Raw genomic sequence first — 16,633 nt, forward strand, 5'->3', positions numbered from 1 at the left:
GCAGTCCCCCATTTCCCAATAAGGTGACACTCTGAGGTGCTGGAGGTTAGGACTTCAAAGTATGAATCTGGGGAATGGAGTGTGCACAATTCAACCCGTAACAGAGACGACCCACAACAAGGAGGGTCAGCTGATAGGCGTGGTGGTAGAGTAGCAACCCAAGAATGTACCACGTCACATAATGGAAGACTCCGAAACAGACAAGGCTCTTCACTGCTGTCAGACTCAGTTTCCTTGGCCATCGCAGGGAGGGAGCATCCTTCACTAACATGGCTGCTGTGAGGGTCAGACGAGATAGAGTAGAGAAAGCTCCACAAAGTGGGAGGGCGTGAATTTTCATTTCTATTGTTTTAATTAAAACAATAACTCCCGTTTATTGAGGGCTGTGCTAAAGTCTATCTCACTCAGTTCTTACCATAACCCTGTGTGGTGAACATCCTCATTTCGTGCGTAAGGGGACTAAGGCTGAGATAGGGTCTGTCATTTGCCTGAAGTCACATGGCTAGTAAGTGGCAGAGCTAGAATTGAAACTTTAGACTGTCAGCGTCCAAAGTGTGAGCCCTTAGCTATTCCAAACATTTCCCCATATTAGGGCTGAGTTCTGGGGAGTAGTGAGGCTGAGGAAGATGCAGGAGGAAGGAGATGCGCTCTGCAGTGACAGGGAAGATCCAGTCCAGTGAGGAGAGTAGATGGAGATATATTTTAAAAGCCAGTAAGCATGGTGTTGAGTGAATAAATGAATAAAGGGATGAATGAGACCTAGTCCCTGCCCTGGAGGAGGCTGGGAGAGCAAATATCAGATGTGCATTGCAGCCTCGGAGAGAGCAAGCAGCCTCTGACCCCGAGGGAGTAACTTTCTTGGAGGCGGAGGCCAGGAAGGCAGGGAAGGCTGCCAGGGGCAGGCAACTTCACCCTTGTTTGGAATGCGCCAGGGTAGGGGCTCTATCTTGAATCCTAGCTCTACTGTTTACAAATTGTATGACCTTGAATAAGTTACTGAATTCTCTAAGCTTCCATTTCTTAAACTTAAATGGAAAGAAGTGCTTGTTTGCCTTCTTAAGAGCCACCTGCCTCTACTTTTATCCTATAGAACCCCCCCCCACCCCTTTTTTTTTCCTGCTGGCTACTCTCCTCCCTCTCCGGTGTGTCAGGGGAGGTGGGCCTGGCGGCCAGCCACAGCTGCAGAGTGAAGCGGGTTGAGTTTGGGAGTGATTCCCTTGCTGGTGCTGGGTTTAGGTGTGGGCGTGAAATCCAGGTCCAGTCAGGGAGACGGAAGGGGAAGCCCGCTCCAGCGAGGTCCTCCTCCATCTTGAAGAAATACACACACACGCACGCACACACACACACACACACACACACACACAGAGTCAGCCCTCCACATCTGCAAGTCCCACATCTGTGGATTCAACCAACCATGAATGGAAAGGCCTATGATGGTAGCGTCTGTACTGAACATGTTCAGACTTTTTTTTTCTTTTCATTATTCCCTAAACAATACAGTATAACAACTATTTACACAGCATTTACATTGTATTAGGTATTATAAGCAATCTAGAGATGATTGAAAGTATATGGGAGGATGTGCGTAGGTTGTATGCAAATACCACACCATTTCATATAAGGGACTTGAGCATCCCAGGATTCTGCAATCTACCTGGAACCCATCCCCCAAGGATTCCAAGAGATGACTGTATACATGCATCTCCAGGCTGGGTGGATATATATATATATATAAAGAACAAAGCTCTCCTTTCTGCCTCTGGGCGTTCTCTGAGGATGTGGTATCTGGAAGAGTGGCAGCATCTTGAAACCATGATGCTTGCTAATCTGAGGATAAGGCCCAAGGAGAGTGACAGAAAGGAAAACTAGAAATAACCTGGATCCTTGATGACTTCATTTAGCCACTGTATTAATCAGCTCTGGGGCTGTACTCCCTCTGGAGTGCTTGTTAAGTGAGAGAATAAATTTCCTTTTTTTTTGTGACGAGGAAGATTGGCCCTGAGCTAACATCTGTTGCCAATCTTCCTCTTTTTGCTTGAAGAAGATTGTCACTGAGCTAAAATCTGTGCCAATCTTTTATTCTGTATGTGGGATGCCACAGCATGGCTTGATGAACAGTGTGTAGGTCTGAGACCAGGATTTGAACCCATAAGCCCTGGGCTGCCAAAGTGGAGTGCACAACCTCAACCACTATACCACCAGGCCGGGAGAATATATTTCTTAATGCGTAAGCCAGCAGAATTAGGATTTTCTCTTTTTTACAGCCTGAAACTTGCTAAATGATTTATCACCTCATAGATTTGTGTGGAATAAATGAGGTAATGCCTATAAAGTGTTTAGCAGTATGAAATGTTGACAATGATCATTAACAGGACAATTTATTATGGAATTATATAGTGTTTTCTTCTTTACTAAGATATGTGATATTTCTCCAAATATATATGAGAACATTTTTGGCCAGAATCCAAGCTTCTGCTACCAAACTCAGCTGCCAAACAAAACACATAGTAGACGTTTAATATCTATTTCATGATCAATCAATGTATTTTTTCCCTAAATGTAACCCTGATAGACAGTCTAACTCAGATGACCTTGTGAGGTTGGTGGAGACTGTGTCCCAGAGAAGAATGTTTTATTTCGCCACTGGGAAGTGAATTCCAAGAGAATCTAACTAGTCTGAAAAAGCAAAAGATGGTGGATCTTTCTAAAACTGGAGGGTGCCAGAATCCCAGGCTATCGGACTAAAAAGGACCTGCGAATCATCTGGTCCGCCATCTTCATTTTACAGTTGAGACCCAGAGACTTGCTTACGGTCACAGAGCTGGAGGCCAGGACTGGAACCCAGCCTCCAGACTCTTCCTCAATCCCTTTTCATTATCTGTCATTACTTGCTCCAGAGTCGAACTTCCCTTACAACCCGAATAAGGGCGGAACCCTTTCCCTGGAGGCTGTTCGGGCTGCCGGGATCCATGGGAATCTGTGCATCCACTTTCTACCAAGGTCATTCTGCAGAGTTGCTGCCAGGGACCAGGTGGCCTGGCAGGAGATCTGAGACTCGGCATCCTTTGCTGACTGCAAACATCAGCCCCTCATCCCCGAGGGGTCACTGAGGGTCAGGAGTTGGGAGTGGCCTATGCCTGTCCACACACTGATCAGCTCCTAGCTTGAGGGCTGGTAACGAGGGCAGTGAGGGGCAGAACAAGGGAGAACACAGCACTCACAGCCTGGGCGGCGCCGTCCATCCCAGGGTGAGGTCTAGGAAGACCTTTGTTCCAGTCCTAGTCTGGCTCTGCACGTGGCCTACCCGCACCCCCCCCGACCCCCGACCCCCAACCCCACACACCATGTACATTCACAGCTTTCTTCGTGCCATTTTCCGCACCTGAATGCTCCTACCTACTTTCATCGGCTCCCCACCCCAGTGGTTGGCAGGTTCAATTTAAATTTCGGTGTAAATGTCTACCTCTCCATAAGAGTTAACCACACCCTCCTCCACGTTCCCACCATACTCGGTTTATTCCATCATCGTAAAATGTAATTCAAAACAGCTTTAGTTGGGTATTTTCCACTAGATCAGTGCTTCTCAAACTGTAGATGCATGCAAATCCTGGACATCTTGGTAAAATAGAGATTCAGGTTCTGTAGGTCAGGCATGGGGCCCGGGAGTCTGCTTTTCTAACAAGCTCCCAGATGATGCTGACACTGGTGGCCTCTGGGCCACGCTTTGAGTGGCAAGCTACTGCTTTGAGGTCCTTGAGAGTAGGTGCCTTGTCTTATTCATCTTTGTAATACTAGCTTTTAGCATAGTGTCTGGCTGATTATAGGTGATTAATATGCATTCATTGCATTGAAATGAAGTGGGTCAAGGCACCGGTGTTTCTGGGGTGTCTCCTTTAACTGCAAATATGTGATCTGGGCAGTATTAGAAAACTATTGTAACTGGGATGGCAGAAGGTGAGGTGGGGCAGGACTTGGGGCTCACAGGAAGGCAGGATACATCCTGAGAGGACCAAGACCTCAGGTTTACAGATCCAGAAACTCAATTTTACCAGTCTGTTTACGTTCTGAAGGACTGATTGACACTAATATACAAACCAGAAGGCCAATTTATTCATTGACATTAAAAGATATGTCTTTCCAGTGGCTGAAATGATCGTGCCTGCTTATGAGACACTCCTGCCCCCTCCACCCATCCACGCTCCCCCCTAAAACCCTGCCCCTTGCCCTGGGATCGAGGTAGCTAGGAATAGCTTAGCTCAAAACATTGACTCAGAGCGTGGATAACTAAATTAACTTATGGGAAAAATAAAGCAGGTAAAGGAAATGCTTGACAAATTGTCCCTTCTCCAAAAAGATTTCACTTCTGCAATAGAGTACTTATTTTCTCCCAGATTACAGGCTTTCCTCTTGGGTGGCACTGGAGAAAGACAGATAAATTCTTGCTTCTAAGTGTCTGTGTTTTTGGACTCCATATTGACCAACCACTCCCCCTTCAGCCAACACATCCTTCTATCAGGAAGTGCAGCTTCAAAAGAACCGATGCACTCACAGCTTTTTCCCAGTGTGTTCTGGTCTTGAGGATACATTCAAAGCGGGCATTTTAGTGGCGGGCGTGTGTGGCACTAAGTAGCTCTTAGAATGGGACACTTCTGCAGAGACAATCCTGCTCATTTGATGCTGACTCCCCCGTCCCCCAATTCTGAGGACACCTCATTTGGCCTCTCCTCCTGACCATACCAGAGTGGGATTGGGCAGAGTGGGACAGATCCCGTGCTGGGCTCTCCTGTGGCCTCCGGGCCCCGTAAGCCGAGGGGCTAGCTGGGCAGGGAGGCTCACAGGCTTGGCCCACTTACATTTGCCTCATGCTGAGCTGGGGTTTTCTCATACTTGTTGACAGTCTATGACTGAGTATGTCAGCATATACTTTGTTACCAACTAACCCACTGACCATGTGACATCCTGTGAGTCACTTCTCTCTAGGCTTCAGTTTTTTCTTCTGTGAAAAGAGGGATTTGGAAGAAATAGGCTCTATGGTCTCGTCCAGCTCTAAGATCACCAACTTAAAGTACTTTATATCCTGCTTTAAAGCACGACATTTCATGGAGTCCCCACAACTCCACACTCACCTAGGAGGAGAAGGAGTCTTAGAGAAGATAAATACTTTGTCTTGAAACATCCACCTAGCAAATGGCCAAACTAGGTCTCAAAGACAGAGCAGACTCCTGGTTTTCTTAATCGCTAACTGATAACGTCTCCTGGGGCCCTGACAAGGAGGATTTTTACTTCCCTCCCACCCTCTCCTCCTCCCCCATGACAGCCCCTCTTGGGAAACGTCACTGGATTCTGCTTTTGTGAAGATGTTGCCCCACACTCCTGGGTGGATCAGTGGGTTGGTGAGGGCAGGAAGACGGTGTCTAGGTGTGGTTAATAACCAGGGTGGTGTTTTCTAGTCTAGTGCAGTGGTTTCCAAGCATCAGGTGAAGGATGGCCTGCACTGCCAGTGGAGAGACGGGGTATGGTTCGAAATGCAGATTCCTGGGTCCCAACCCAGAGACTTCATTCAGTAGGGTCAGGGTGAAAACTTAGTACTCTGCTATTTTTAAAAGCTCTCCCGAGATGATTCTGATACATAGCAAGGTGTGTACCTTACTGTTGGGACCAGTGTCCATCAGATCCTGTCCTCATGGATAAGCCAGAGAGTGGCCACGGTAGTACCAGGAGGGTTGTTCAGGTGGACGCTTTGCTTGTGGGTCATGGAACATCAGTTAGTGCGTCTGGCACCTGTTCCTTCCCCATCCTAGGTGGATGCCCCAACAGTGGTACGTCTGGCTCAACAGGGAGAGCTCCTTTCTTCTGCCAGATTTAGGCAAGCAGTCTTCTGATTTACATTCTGTCTATTTTTGGCTACGAGCCTCCAAACCAGAGATACGTCTTTTCGTTTCATCCTTTTAGGTGACACTTCCTTCTCTCATACGGTTGTTATTAGCTGGAGAGGAGTAAGAGGAGAGTTTTCACTCAAGTCCCTCTAAGGAACATGAGTTTCCAAATTAACTTAATTAGTTTCCTAATTAAATACCAGGACTTTCCCCCATGACGTCTCTGGGGTCTGATGGCCACACATGCAGAATTTGGTAGCATCTTTCAGCCATCAAGTCTACCACTCACTAATGAACCCTCACTGCCTGTCGCTGAAAGGCAGACCTCTGAAGATGAGCTCGGTGCTGCATCCCCACGCCCTTTGCTGGGATAACACTCTGCCCTTGGTTTATACCATGTACTCTCAGTGGGGGCAATATTGCCCCCAAGGGGGTGAAAAGTTATGATTTTAGATTCTACAATGGTTTGTGGCCCTCCAGAGGGCCACAGGACATAAAACAGATATACAGTATATCTACAGTATTAAATTTTCATGGGATGAAGGTGATAAGGGAACACGTGTTGAAAATCTTCCTTAGGGAGGATAAAAATGACTAAAGGGTTGAGAAACACTGGTTTACGCAAAGGGGTTGGTATCTCTGGCTGAGGAGGTATAATTATGCCAAGTCATCCAGACCCTTTCATTCGGCCTCTCCTGTGTCCAAGGACGAAGGAATCAAAGATATTGAGCTCGCCTGTGTTAGTTTCTCCAGCTGTTCATTGGGGATGATAGTTTGCTCTGTCTTCACAGCCCGGGTGAGCTCTCTCCTCTCATTGCATAGCTCTGGTCATTTGTTCCACTCATTTGGCATTTAGCTCTTAGTGTTAGTGACCTTGTGTCATTTGTATGTATCTGTTCTGTCTTTATAGCTAGATTATAAAGCATTTTATGTTGGAGACCAGGTGTTCGTTTGATAGTTCATTCATTTATTCACTCGTCTATCAAATATTCACTGAGCACCTCCAGGTATGGCGCTAGATTCTAAAGAGACAAGACAGGACATGGTCTCTGACTTCAAAAACTTCCTGGTAATTAAAGAGTGGTGAAACTGGGTGACAAGTGTAACGGTAGAAACATGTACAAGTTGCGTAAAGAGATATCCTTACTAGTTGGGAGGAGGCAGTGGTTGAGCTGAGCCTTGAAGGAGAAAGGAGGAATTTCCCAGATAAAGAATGTGGAATAGGAAGACCATTCCAGAATGAACTGGAAGCTTCTGATGTGCCTAGAGACAATGATACACCCAGGAAGGGACTGAAAATGAGGCCAGGCCAAAGTACAAGGGGCCTTGAAGCTTATTAGACGGGCATGGATTTTATCCACAAAGCAATGGGATGCCACTGGAGAATTTAAATTAGCCGGTGGCATAATGAGCTCTCTATTCCCAAAAGCTCACTCTGGTTGCAACGTGGATAGGAATGTATGCGGATTGGAACCTGATTAAGCGACGTAGCAACAAGGCAGAGTCGGTGATGCCTGGACAAGGGCAGTGGGTGGGGATGGAGCGGAAGTCCCTGACCATAAAAGTTACTCTGGAAGGAAAATCCAGAGAACCTGTTGATGAATAGGCTGTGGGGTTGAGTGAAAACTGATACCACCACTTTGAAGGGAGATTTATCATTATCTATTAAAATTAGAAAAGGGAATAGTCTATGACTCAGAAATGTCATTTATAGTTAGCTACTCTAAAGAAGGATATTTCAACATTGTTTGTTAAAAATTAGATAGACCAACACGTCCATCAATAAGGAACTGGATAAAGAATGTGACATTAAAAGGCATGACAGCACCTCTATATAACAAAATGGTTCTGTCTCCAACGCGTTCTCTGACTGAGAGAAAAAAAGCCAGTTATAGCATCATACATTGAAGCGTTGATGCGCTAGCGAAAAACTCATTTTGGCATTTGGGAGAGCCCCATTGTGGACAGCTGGCCTCCCACCTTCTCACCCTGAAGCAGACTTGTTAGACGTCAAGTCTCACACACCCACACTTCTACTTAGTCTTCTTATCTCTTTAAAAACATTTTAATAGTGAATAGATACACAATAACATTGACAGAATGCACGTAAACTATACAGAGTTAGGATACAATGAACACTCTGCTCACCACCAACTGTAAGAGCAGAAAAACACTGTCATTATTTCCCATGTCTTATGTATCCCTCTCTAGTCCATCCTATCCTTCCCCTCTCAGAGGTAATCATTTTCCTGAATTTTGTTTATAGTTCTACATGTGCTCACATTGTTTACTTTTGTGTGTTCTTGAACTTTATAGAATCACATGGTATGTATTATTTTGTGATATTCTTTTTTTACCCCAAATTATATTTTTGAGATTCCATGTTTTGTATTAGACAAGGTTCTCCGGAGAAACAGAAGCAATAGGAGAGATATACAAAGGAGATTTATTATGAGGAAATGGCTCATGCGATCATGGAGGCAGAGAGGTCCCATCTGCTCTCTCCAAGCTGGAGACTCAGGAGAGTTACTGGTGTAATTCCAGTCTGAGTCTAAAGACCTAAGAACCAGGGAGCCAAAGGTGCAAATCCCAGCGTGAGGGCAGGAGGCTTATGTCCCAGCTCAGGAGACAGGTAGGAAGGAGAGGGGCAAAGTCCTCCTTCCTTTGCCTTTTGTTCTAGTCAGGCCTTCAACAGATTGGATGAGGCCCACCCACACTGGGGCAGGACATCTGCTTTGCTAAATCCTCTGATTCAAATGCTAATCTCACAGTTGAGCCCAGAAATAATGTTTAATCTGGGTCCCGTGTGGCCCAGTCAAGTTGACACATAAAATTAACCATCACGATGTTGTTGAATGTAGCTGTAATTTTCATTTTTGCTTCTCTATAGTATTTCATTTTATGAGAATTTTACGAATTTATCTATACATTTAATAATTTAATTAATTTAAAAATTTAAAAATAATTTAAAAATTTAATTAATGAAGGACATTTTGAACATTCCTCTTTCTCTCTACCAAAACAGTGTTGCTACAGACATTCCTGAGAGTTACTATACAGTGCATACAAGGAAGGATGTGTATCTCCAACTTTACTATATAACGCCATATAATGACAAATTCTTTTCCAGATGGTTGTATCAATTTACATTCCCTCAGCAATGTATTAATTATTCTGTTTCTTTCCCATTGTCAGTCTATTGTCAGGCTCATTTTTATCAATCTGGTAGGAGTGAAGTGATATCTAGTAAGCAAATGGGGATCTCAGTCCTGTACCCACAAGGAAACAAATTCTGCCACAACCATGTCAGCTTGAAAGAGGACCATGAGCTCCAGAATGAAACGCAGCCTGCCTAACACCATGACTGTACCTTGTGAGACTCTGAGCAGAGGACCCAGGAAAGCCATGCCTGCATCCTGACCCCCCAGAAATGGAGATAATAAATGTATATTGTTTTAAGCCACTAAATTTGTGTTAATTAGTTGTGTAGCAACAGATAACTAATACAATATTGGATCCATGGAGAAGGAAATATAATCCCAAAACACTTCTTGGTTCTGCAATGAGCAGTATTTATATACCCTATGAAAGGGCTGAGAGCTGTTTTCTTTGGTTAAAAAAAATTCTGGAGAGGGGCTGGCCCCTTGGCCGAGTGGTTAAGTTCGCGCACTCCGCTGCAGGTGGCCCAGTGTTTCGTTGGTTCGAAGCCTGGGTGCGGACATGGCACTGCTCATCAGACCACGCTGAGGTGGCGTCCCACATGCCACAACTAGAAGGACCCACAACGAAGAATATACAGTGATGTACCGGGGGGCTTTGGGGAGAAAAAGGAAAAAAATAAAATCTTTAAAAAAAACCCAAAAAATTCTGGAGAAGGGCTTAGATTGGCCTAGCTGGCTCAGGTACCCAGCCCTTGACTGTTCTGTGACTAGGAAAGTAGGATTTATTAGAAGATGACAGCTCCCATTTAACCCGAGTGGTTTGGGGGGGCACTTCCCAGAAGAGGGGAGCTTTCATAGTCGAAACAACAGTAAATTTCTACCATGCCAATGTAATTAGAAAGTCAGAAGTATATCTAAAAGGAGATCATTTTTTCATTATTTGCAAATGATTATATAAAATCATTTGAAAATTAGTAAGAACAGTATGTAAATGCAACAAGATGATTAATATGAAGATAAATATACAATTACAGTTTCTTATATCAGTAAAAATTATAAAATGAAGTGGAAGGTCCATTCATAGTAGCAACAAAAGACAATTTACCAAGAAATAAATCAAAATGGAAAATCTGTTGGCTCAAAATGAACAAATTTAATTTGAGACATTTCCTATACTTGATTGACTGTCAAGAAGGATAATATGAGGGAATTACATTCTAAATAAATGCTTATTTCATGAGGGAAAATATTTGATGGCTAATTCTCACTAAGGTTACTAGTTTAAGAGGATCTTCTTTCTTCCAGGTACCTACATTTTACTTAGTGATTCTCAAAACTTAGTGTGCGTAAGAATTGCCTGGGAATGTTTATTGAAATGCTTATTGTAAGACACCACCCCAGGAAATTCAAAATCAGTACCTCTGAGTAGAACGTATTCACCTGCATTTTAAGTTGAAAAAACACTGCTTCGACCCAAAGGAAGGAATCTTAGATGGTGGCATCTCAGTTCCATCTGGAGATCAACAGGAGAGAGATTCCCGGGAGTAAACATTTTTCTGGCAATCCTCAAACAACATCAGAGTAATTGGGCACTGTGTATGTTTATTTGTGGCTCATAAGACTATGTACGCCAGGGGAATGCATTTGTGCCTAGTGTTTCTCTGACGTTGTATGTGAGGACTCTTAAGGGATGTGCCCTACATTGTCTGTTTCTCTATGCTTTCTCTGAGTTCCCCCTCGTGTTCTGTGAATTTGAGAGGGAAGTAAGAAGATAGCAATGGCATCAAGGACACTTGGGAGGAGAGCCAAGTGGGGGCCTAAAGCACAGTCTCTGAGAATGGCAGATGCCCAGGCATTGTGCTGGAGAATGTGCTCATTCCATTGTTTGGCAATGGTTGGTTAGGCGTCAACGAACCAGAGCTGAAGAACGGAAACCATGACACCCACCCCACCATAAGTTTGGCTTGCCTCCAGAGCCATTTCCCTTCTGTATGTGGATGCAGTGAGCTGGCTAGAGGATAAAAGTGGGCTTCAGGAAGCTCCATCCACACTCTAGAGCCTGAAGTGGCCATTCCTGAGCCTCTGGCTTCTGCCTCTGGTCAGACCTACCTTCAGTTCCATGGGGGGCTTCGAGGGTCATCTGTTCCCAGGGCTGTCTCTCTTCTTCTATGGACTTTATCACACACGACTCGTCTCCAAGGCTTTGATATGCAACTACCCTATCCAGTATCCGCCAAGCCGTCCCTGGAGCAAAGGAAGATGGGCGAGGCTGCGGCAAATATACTATGTTGGGTTGGTGAAGATATTGAGCGCCGGCATTTTAGTAGCCCAAGAGCTGCATAGCGTTCATGGACAGTTTGTACTTATCAGCAAGATATATCATCAGAGAAACTTTTTGTACCGCAAACAGTGGCAGCACCTCACTCTATATATGACCTTCTTCCTGAGTGGCTGTGTAGATGTGGTGAGCCAGAACCTGCTGCCCCAGAGGTGTGCTGCTCTGGAGCAAGCCGCCCAAGCCCTGGGCATATTTCTATTTGTGCCCCTGATGGTGTCTCATGTGCAGGACTCAGAAGGAGTGGAGCTACAGTCTCACATCCTGCTCACGCAGGCCATGTTCCTGCTGTCACTGGTGGTGATCGCAGAGCTGTGGGCTCCCAATATGCCGCAGCTGTGGGTGATGAAGGCCTTTTTTTATTTGATGACAGGCTCTTGGCTGATGCAGATAGGGTTTATGCTGTTCAAACCAATCTCTGGCTATAAATGGATGGACGATGACAAAAACGACATTATGTTTGTCACCACCTTCTTCTGCTGGCATGTGGCTTTCACTGCTATTTTGATGATCTGGATCTACGGCTTCTCCTTTTGGTGGTATTGTTACATTTGTTGATGTCTGGACCTGCTGAGCCCAGACTGGATCCTGTCACCTGTGCATTCTGGGACACCTGGATGAGACGTTGTGGGAAGTGGCGTTGTCAGAGAGGAGGACCAGGTGTCCTTCCTTCAGAGGTCCCGCCAGAGGCAGCAGACTCTGCTGAGGTGGGCATCCTCCTTTCTCCCCTTCCGGCTTTGCTCCGTCTCATGTGCTGAGCGGTGTACAGAGGAAAGGCAAATGAAACATGAGGGGCGTGTGACTGTGACCTTCCCTCTCCACTCCGCAAGTTTTTCCCTGCCTCCTCTGAGTCGCCTCAGCTCCAGCCAAGCCCATCTTCTCACCCTTCTCCTCTCTACTCCTCACTCCCCTCCCAGGAGAATGTGAAATAAATGTACTGTATCCTGCCTTTGGGTCTTTATAAATGTCCCTCACCCACCACGTGGAATAGCGACACTAGCCGCATTTCGTACAGCATAATAATTTACATTCTTTAGGACATCGTAATAACTTACCCATCATAAGAACCACCTCCTCATTCTTTCTCTTTCTGGATTGCTTCAGTACTCATAGTAAACCCAAACTGTTATTTTATTTATTTATTTATTTTAAAGATTGGCACTTGAGCTAACATCTGTTGCCAATCTTCTTTTCTTCTCCTTCTTCTTCTTCTTCTTCTCCCCAAAGCCCCCTAGTGCTTAGTTGTATATTCTAGTTGCAGGTCCTCCTGGTTGTGCTATGTGGGATGCCACCTCAGCATGGCTTGATGAGTGGTGCCGTGTCCGTGCCCAGGATCTGAACCGGTGAAACCCCAGGCTGTCGAAGCGGAGTGTAGGAACTTAACCACTTGGCCACAGGGCCAGCCCCTGAACTGTTATTTTGACTATATAGAACTCACAGAAGTGTTATTGAGTTCTTTCTTTTGATTACTCTAGGATTTATGGAAGAGAAAGTCAGATCCTTTTTTTTCAGCTTTATTGAGGTATACATTAAGTATATTATTGAGGTACACATTAAGTATATCAAATACAAAAAATTGCACATATTTAATATATACATTTTGATGAGTTCGGACATACGTATACCGTGATCCTATCACCACAGTCCTTAAAGTCAATTTCTCTCCAGGCTCTAGTAGGACAGAGCAACACCCTAATGTAGGACTCAAAAGGGGTCGTCTGCTTCCAGAATTTCTCCGTTTCTGTCTCTCCAAGCGTAGAGTCTGTCGGATTCTTCTACCTGGATAGAGCAGCCCATCGCTCTCTATAGACCGCAATCCATTTCCAAGTGGTAGACTCACCTGGACCCACTTCTTTCTGGTTCTCACATATAATAAAGTCCAAAGGCTTGTTTATTCTGTGTACTTTTCTTTTTAATCCTCACAACTATCTTAACGGGAAGGTTTAGAGATGATCATCTAAAACTCTAAAGGGTTGGGAAACTGGCGTAAGGTAGTTAGAGACAACTATGTCACAGAAGGCTATAGCTGGGTGTCAAGGGGCGGGGAGGAATTCTGAGGATAGAGTTAACTTATTGGGGACTTGCCAAAGAATGTCTTTCTGCCACCCATTCTGCTCCTCTCCCTGCTGCCCCCAGGATGTGGAGAACCCGTCACACTTCGCTTACTCCTGGTCATGCTTAAAATACTGAGGCTTAGGGTAGAGTGAGGCTGGCAGGGATTCTAGAGGGTCATCAGCCTTCTAGTTTCCCTTTGGCTTCTAGTTCCCAGGAGAACTGGACGCATCCCTCTTCCTTCAGTTCTGGCCTCACTCTTCCTTGTTAATTTTCTTGTTCAAAAGTTAAGGTGTAGCACGCATGAATTGTTGTCTGGTTGTGGAGGGCCTCTACCCTCTGGTTTTGGGGGCTTGTGAGCATTCTTGTTAGCGAACCTGAAGTGAGTTTGCTCACCCGTGGCGCAGCAAGCCAATCTCTGACACCGGGTGTGGTGGAAGAAAGCAGGAATTTTATTTTTGCACAGTGCTGAGCAAGGAGAGAGGGCAGCTAATGCTGAAATCCCAAACTCCCCGAAAAGCTAAAAGGAAGGGTTTTTATTTGGAGTTTTAGATAGGGGAGGGGGAGCATATGGCCTTGCTGGTCGGAGCTTTCCCACCAGCCTGTCTTTGGCCTTGAGAGACTTGCAGAGAGGAGGAAGCCTGTGACCTTGCTGGTCAGCAGCTTTCCCACCAGCCCGTATCTCTTTGCGGGAGGAGATAGTCCAGGTGCTTGTCCTTGACAGTGTCTCTCTCCATGGAGGATAGCGGATTCTGGAGCCAGGAAGCCAGAGAGTAAGCAGGGAATGAGTGTTTTGGTTTTAACCCCATATATGCTGGGTTTAATGTGGGGAAACTGATATCAGGGTCGATATCCTTCTGAATTATTGCAAAGCAGGGAGGTGCTTCCCAGCATCATTTAGGTGGGGCTCAGCAATGTCTCAGAATGCAGGATGGCATGCGTGTGCAGGACATCCAGTGTGTGACCAGCAGACAGCTCTTAGGGAAAGCTTACACTTACCCCAGTGGGACGATCAGGTGACAATGCTGCTCTCCACTAGAGATGAGCAGTGGTCCCTGGTGTGGAGATAAAATATTCCTCAGGCATTAATTCAGATTCTGTGCTTCTCCGTGGTCCTGGTGACCAACGGGGCTCCACAGCTTCCCCGGTAGGTTCTGCCCCGTTCCTGGTTGTCACCCCTAGGTCCCAACCCCTTGTTCCTCCCCCACAACCTTGGGGGTCTTTTCAGGCCTTGCCCAGCCTGCCAGTTCCCTCTCTCCAAGCCTGGCTGAACCCCCTCTAGTGTCCTGAGGTTGGGGTGGTGTGGACTCTATTGTTCCTGTAGATTCTTTTCTAATGACATGGCAAAACTCTATCTTCTACTTCACTCAGGCTTCCCCTCTTTGATATTAAGAGCATATTTGGGATTTTTTTAACCTAAAAATTTACCCTTTTTTGCTATTAAAACCTGACCTCATCTTGAGGCAATATCTTTCACTAAATCAGGGAAAAGCATATAGGGTGGAAGAACAGAGCCAAGGTATTAGCATTTCAAGATATTACTTGTCTACAAAGGTAAAAGTTGAAGAGCTACCAAAGACACTTGTTGACAAGTCTGTCCCGTTTCTGAGTACTTCTGAGGTCCTGTTAGATACCGATGGACTCATCTCTAGTTGTGAATTAATGCCTCCAGATATTATTATGTCTCATAACAGGTATCCTCGAAGTAAAATAATAAATACTAGCAGGGACCTACTAAGCCACAAAGAATTATTACTGAGCCTGATTTAATGGTGGCATGGATGAGCCTACCGTTTGGATAGGGCCTTCTCATATTCCTCACACCACGGTGGGTACGAGCACTCTGACGGTAATCCTGATCACTTTGGATTGTAAAACCAATTGAAGCTAAATTTGAGGAAAAACAGAAACCACCTGAATAGTTTTGGAAAGAAAGGTGTAATCTTTACCACCATCCACCAGAGGGCACCATCTTCACATGAGCAGGAAAAGGGCACTTGCTCTCCTTGTGCTATCAATTTAAAAGTGAAGGAGAGATGAGGAGGAGGGCAGAAAAATACGTAAGCAAGTGTTGTCCAGGCATCCAGGAAACATGATGAAGATCCGTCTGTTTCCTGTCAAACTAGATGTGCAGGCATGAATAAGCACAGAATTCAATTGATAGATATAGATTATATAGATTATTTGGATCTCCATCCATACACAGATAGATATAGATATCTATATATCAATATGTGTGTGTATCTCCAGAACACATTCGTGTCAAAACGTCCTTCGAGCTAAAATGACTGATTTTTAGCAACTCTATAAAAATCATCAAAATGCCCTTGTTTAGCCCATCACATAATAAGCATGCAACAAATAATTGGTGAATGAGTAAATGAAGTGTGTATCTAGTACAAGTGTAGCACAGATGAATGTCGGTTTAATTCTGATGTGGGTTTTGAGGCATAAGTAGGAGTCTGTTAGACGAAGGAATTCAGGACAGGCATCCTGAGGTCTTAGCTGTTCCTGCACTCAGACACTGAAGCTTGGCAACCACATGCCCTGGCAGTGCAGTCCTAGTGATGGAATTTCATGGCCCAGTTGTAAAAGAGAAAACTGTTGAGTTCCTGCCCCCTACGAAGGGTGGCTAAGGAAAAGCCACACAAAATTGTTTTATGGAAAGATTGATAATTTGCTTTTCAATTTGAAAGCAGAAAATTATTAATGGGCTCTTACTAATTGAGGGGGAATGTTGTGCCAGCAAAAGCAAGGCTTGCAATTGCCTGTATTGTAACAAATATTCAATTTATTATGGTACATATTTAATAAACTAATTGTTAAGCTTTTACACTTGACATATAGAATTATTTATAAATTTAGTAATTTTATTTAAAAATTGTTTTTACTTTTTCATTTTTCAATAAAACCCTACATGTTGTAAATCAAATTCTCCTAAACAGATACCACTTCCATATTTAATTAATAATAGTTTCTTAGATGTTTCAATTCATGAATTTAAAAGATCTGATTCTTTGAAATAGCTAACAAGGCAGATTTATAAATCTAACAAAGAAAATCCTCCAAAGAACTTAAGAGGTTCTTATAAATTTAGTAAGTGAAATTTTCAAATAAAAGTAAAACAAATTTTAAGCATGCTATTTTATAAAAAACAGCATACACAAAATAGCATCCAGTTTTAAAAGTACACTTCCAGGAATAAAACT

The 16,633-nt window shown here is 44.4% G+C and overlaps 1 protein-coding gene across 1 annotated transcript; it reads left to right on the forward strand.

Annotated features, from left to right (window-relative positions):
- Positions 1–11,156: 11,156 nt before the first annotated feature.
- LOC124251418 (transmembrane epididymal protein 1-like) lies at positions 11,157–11,930 on the forward strand. The gene has a single exon (XM_046684188.1). It carries the CDS (start codon positions 11,157–11,159, stop codon positions 11,928–11,930), a length of 774 nt encoding a protein of 257 aa, XP_046540144.1.
- The last annotated feature ends 4,703 nt before the right edge of the window (positions 11,931–16,633 follow it).

Source organism: Equus quagga, chromosome 13 (genome assembly GCF_021613505.1).
Source record: "Equus quagga isolate Etosha38 chromosome 13, UCLA_HA_Equagga_1.0, whole genome shotgun sequence".
Classification (NCBI taxonomy): Eukaryota; Metazoa; Chordata; class Mammalia; order Perissodactyla; family Equidae; genus Equus; species Equus quagga.

Bases quoted from the DNA above. Each gene is read 5' to 3' on its own strand.
- LOC124251418 (XM_046684188.1), top strand. From the start codon at position 11,157: ATGGGGGGCTTCGAGGGTCATCTGTTCCCAGGGCTGTCTCTCTTCTTC.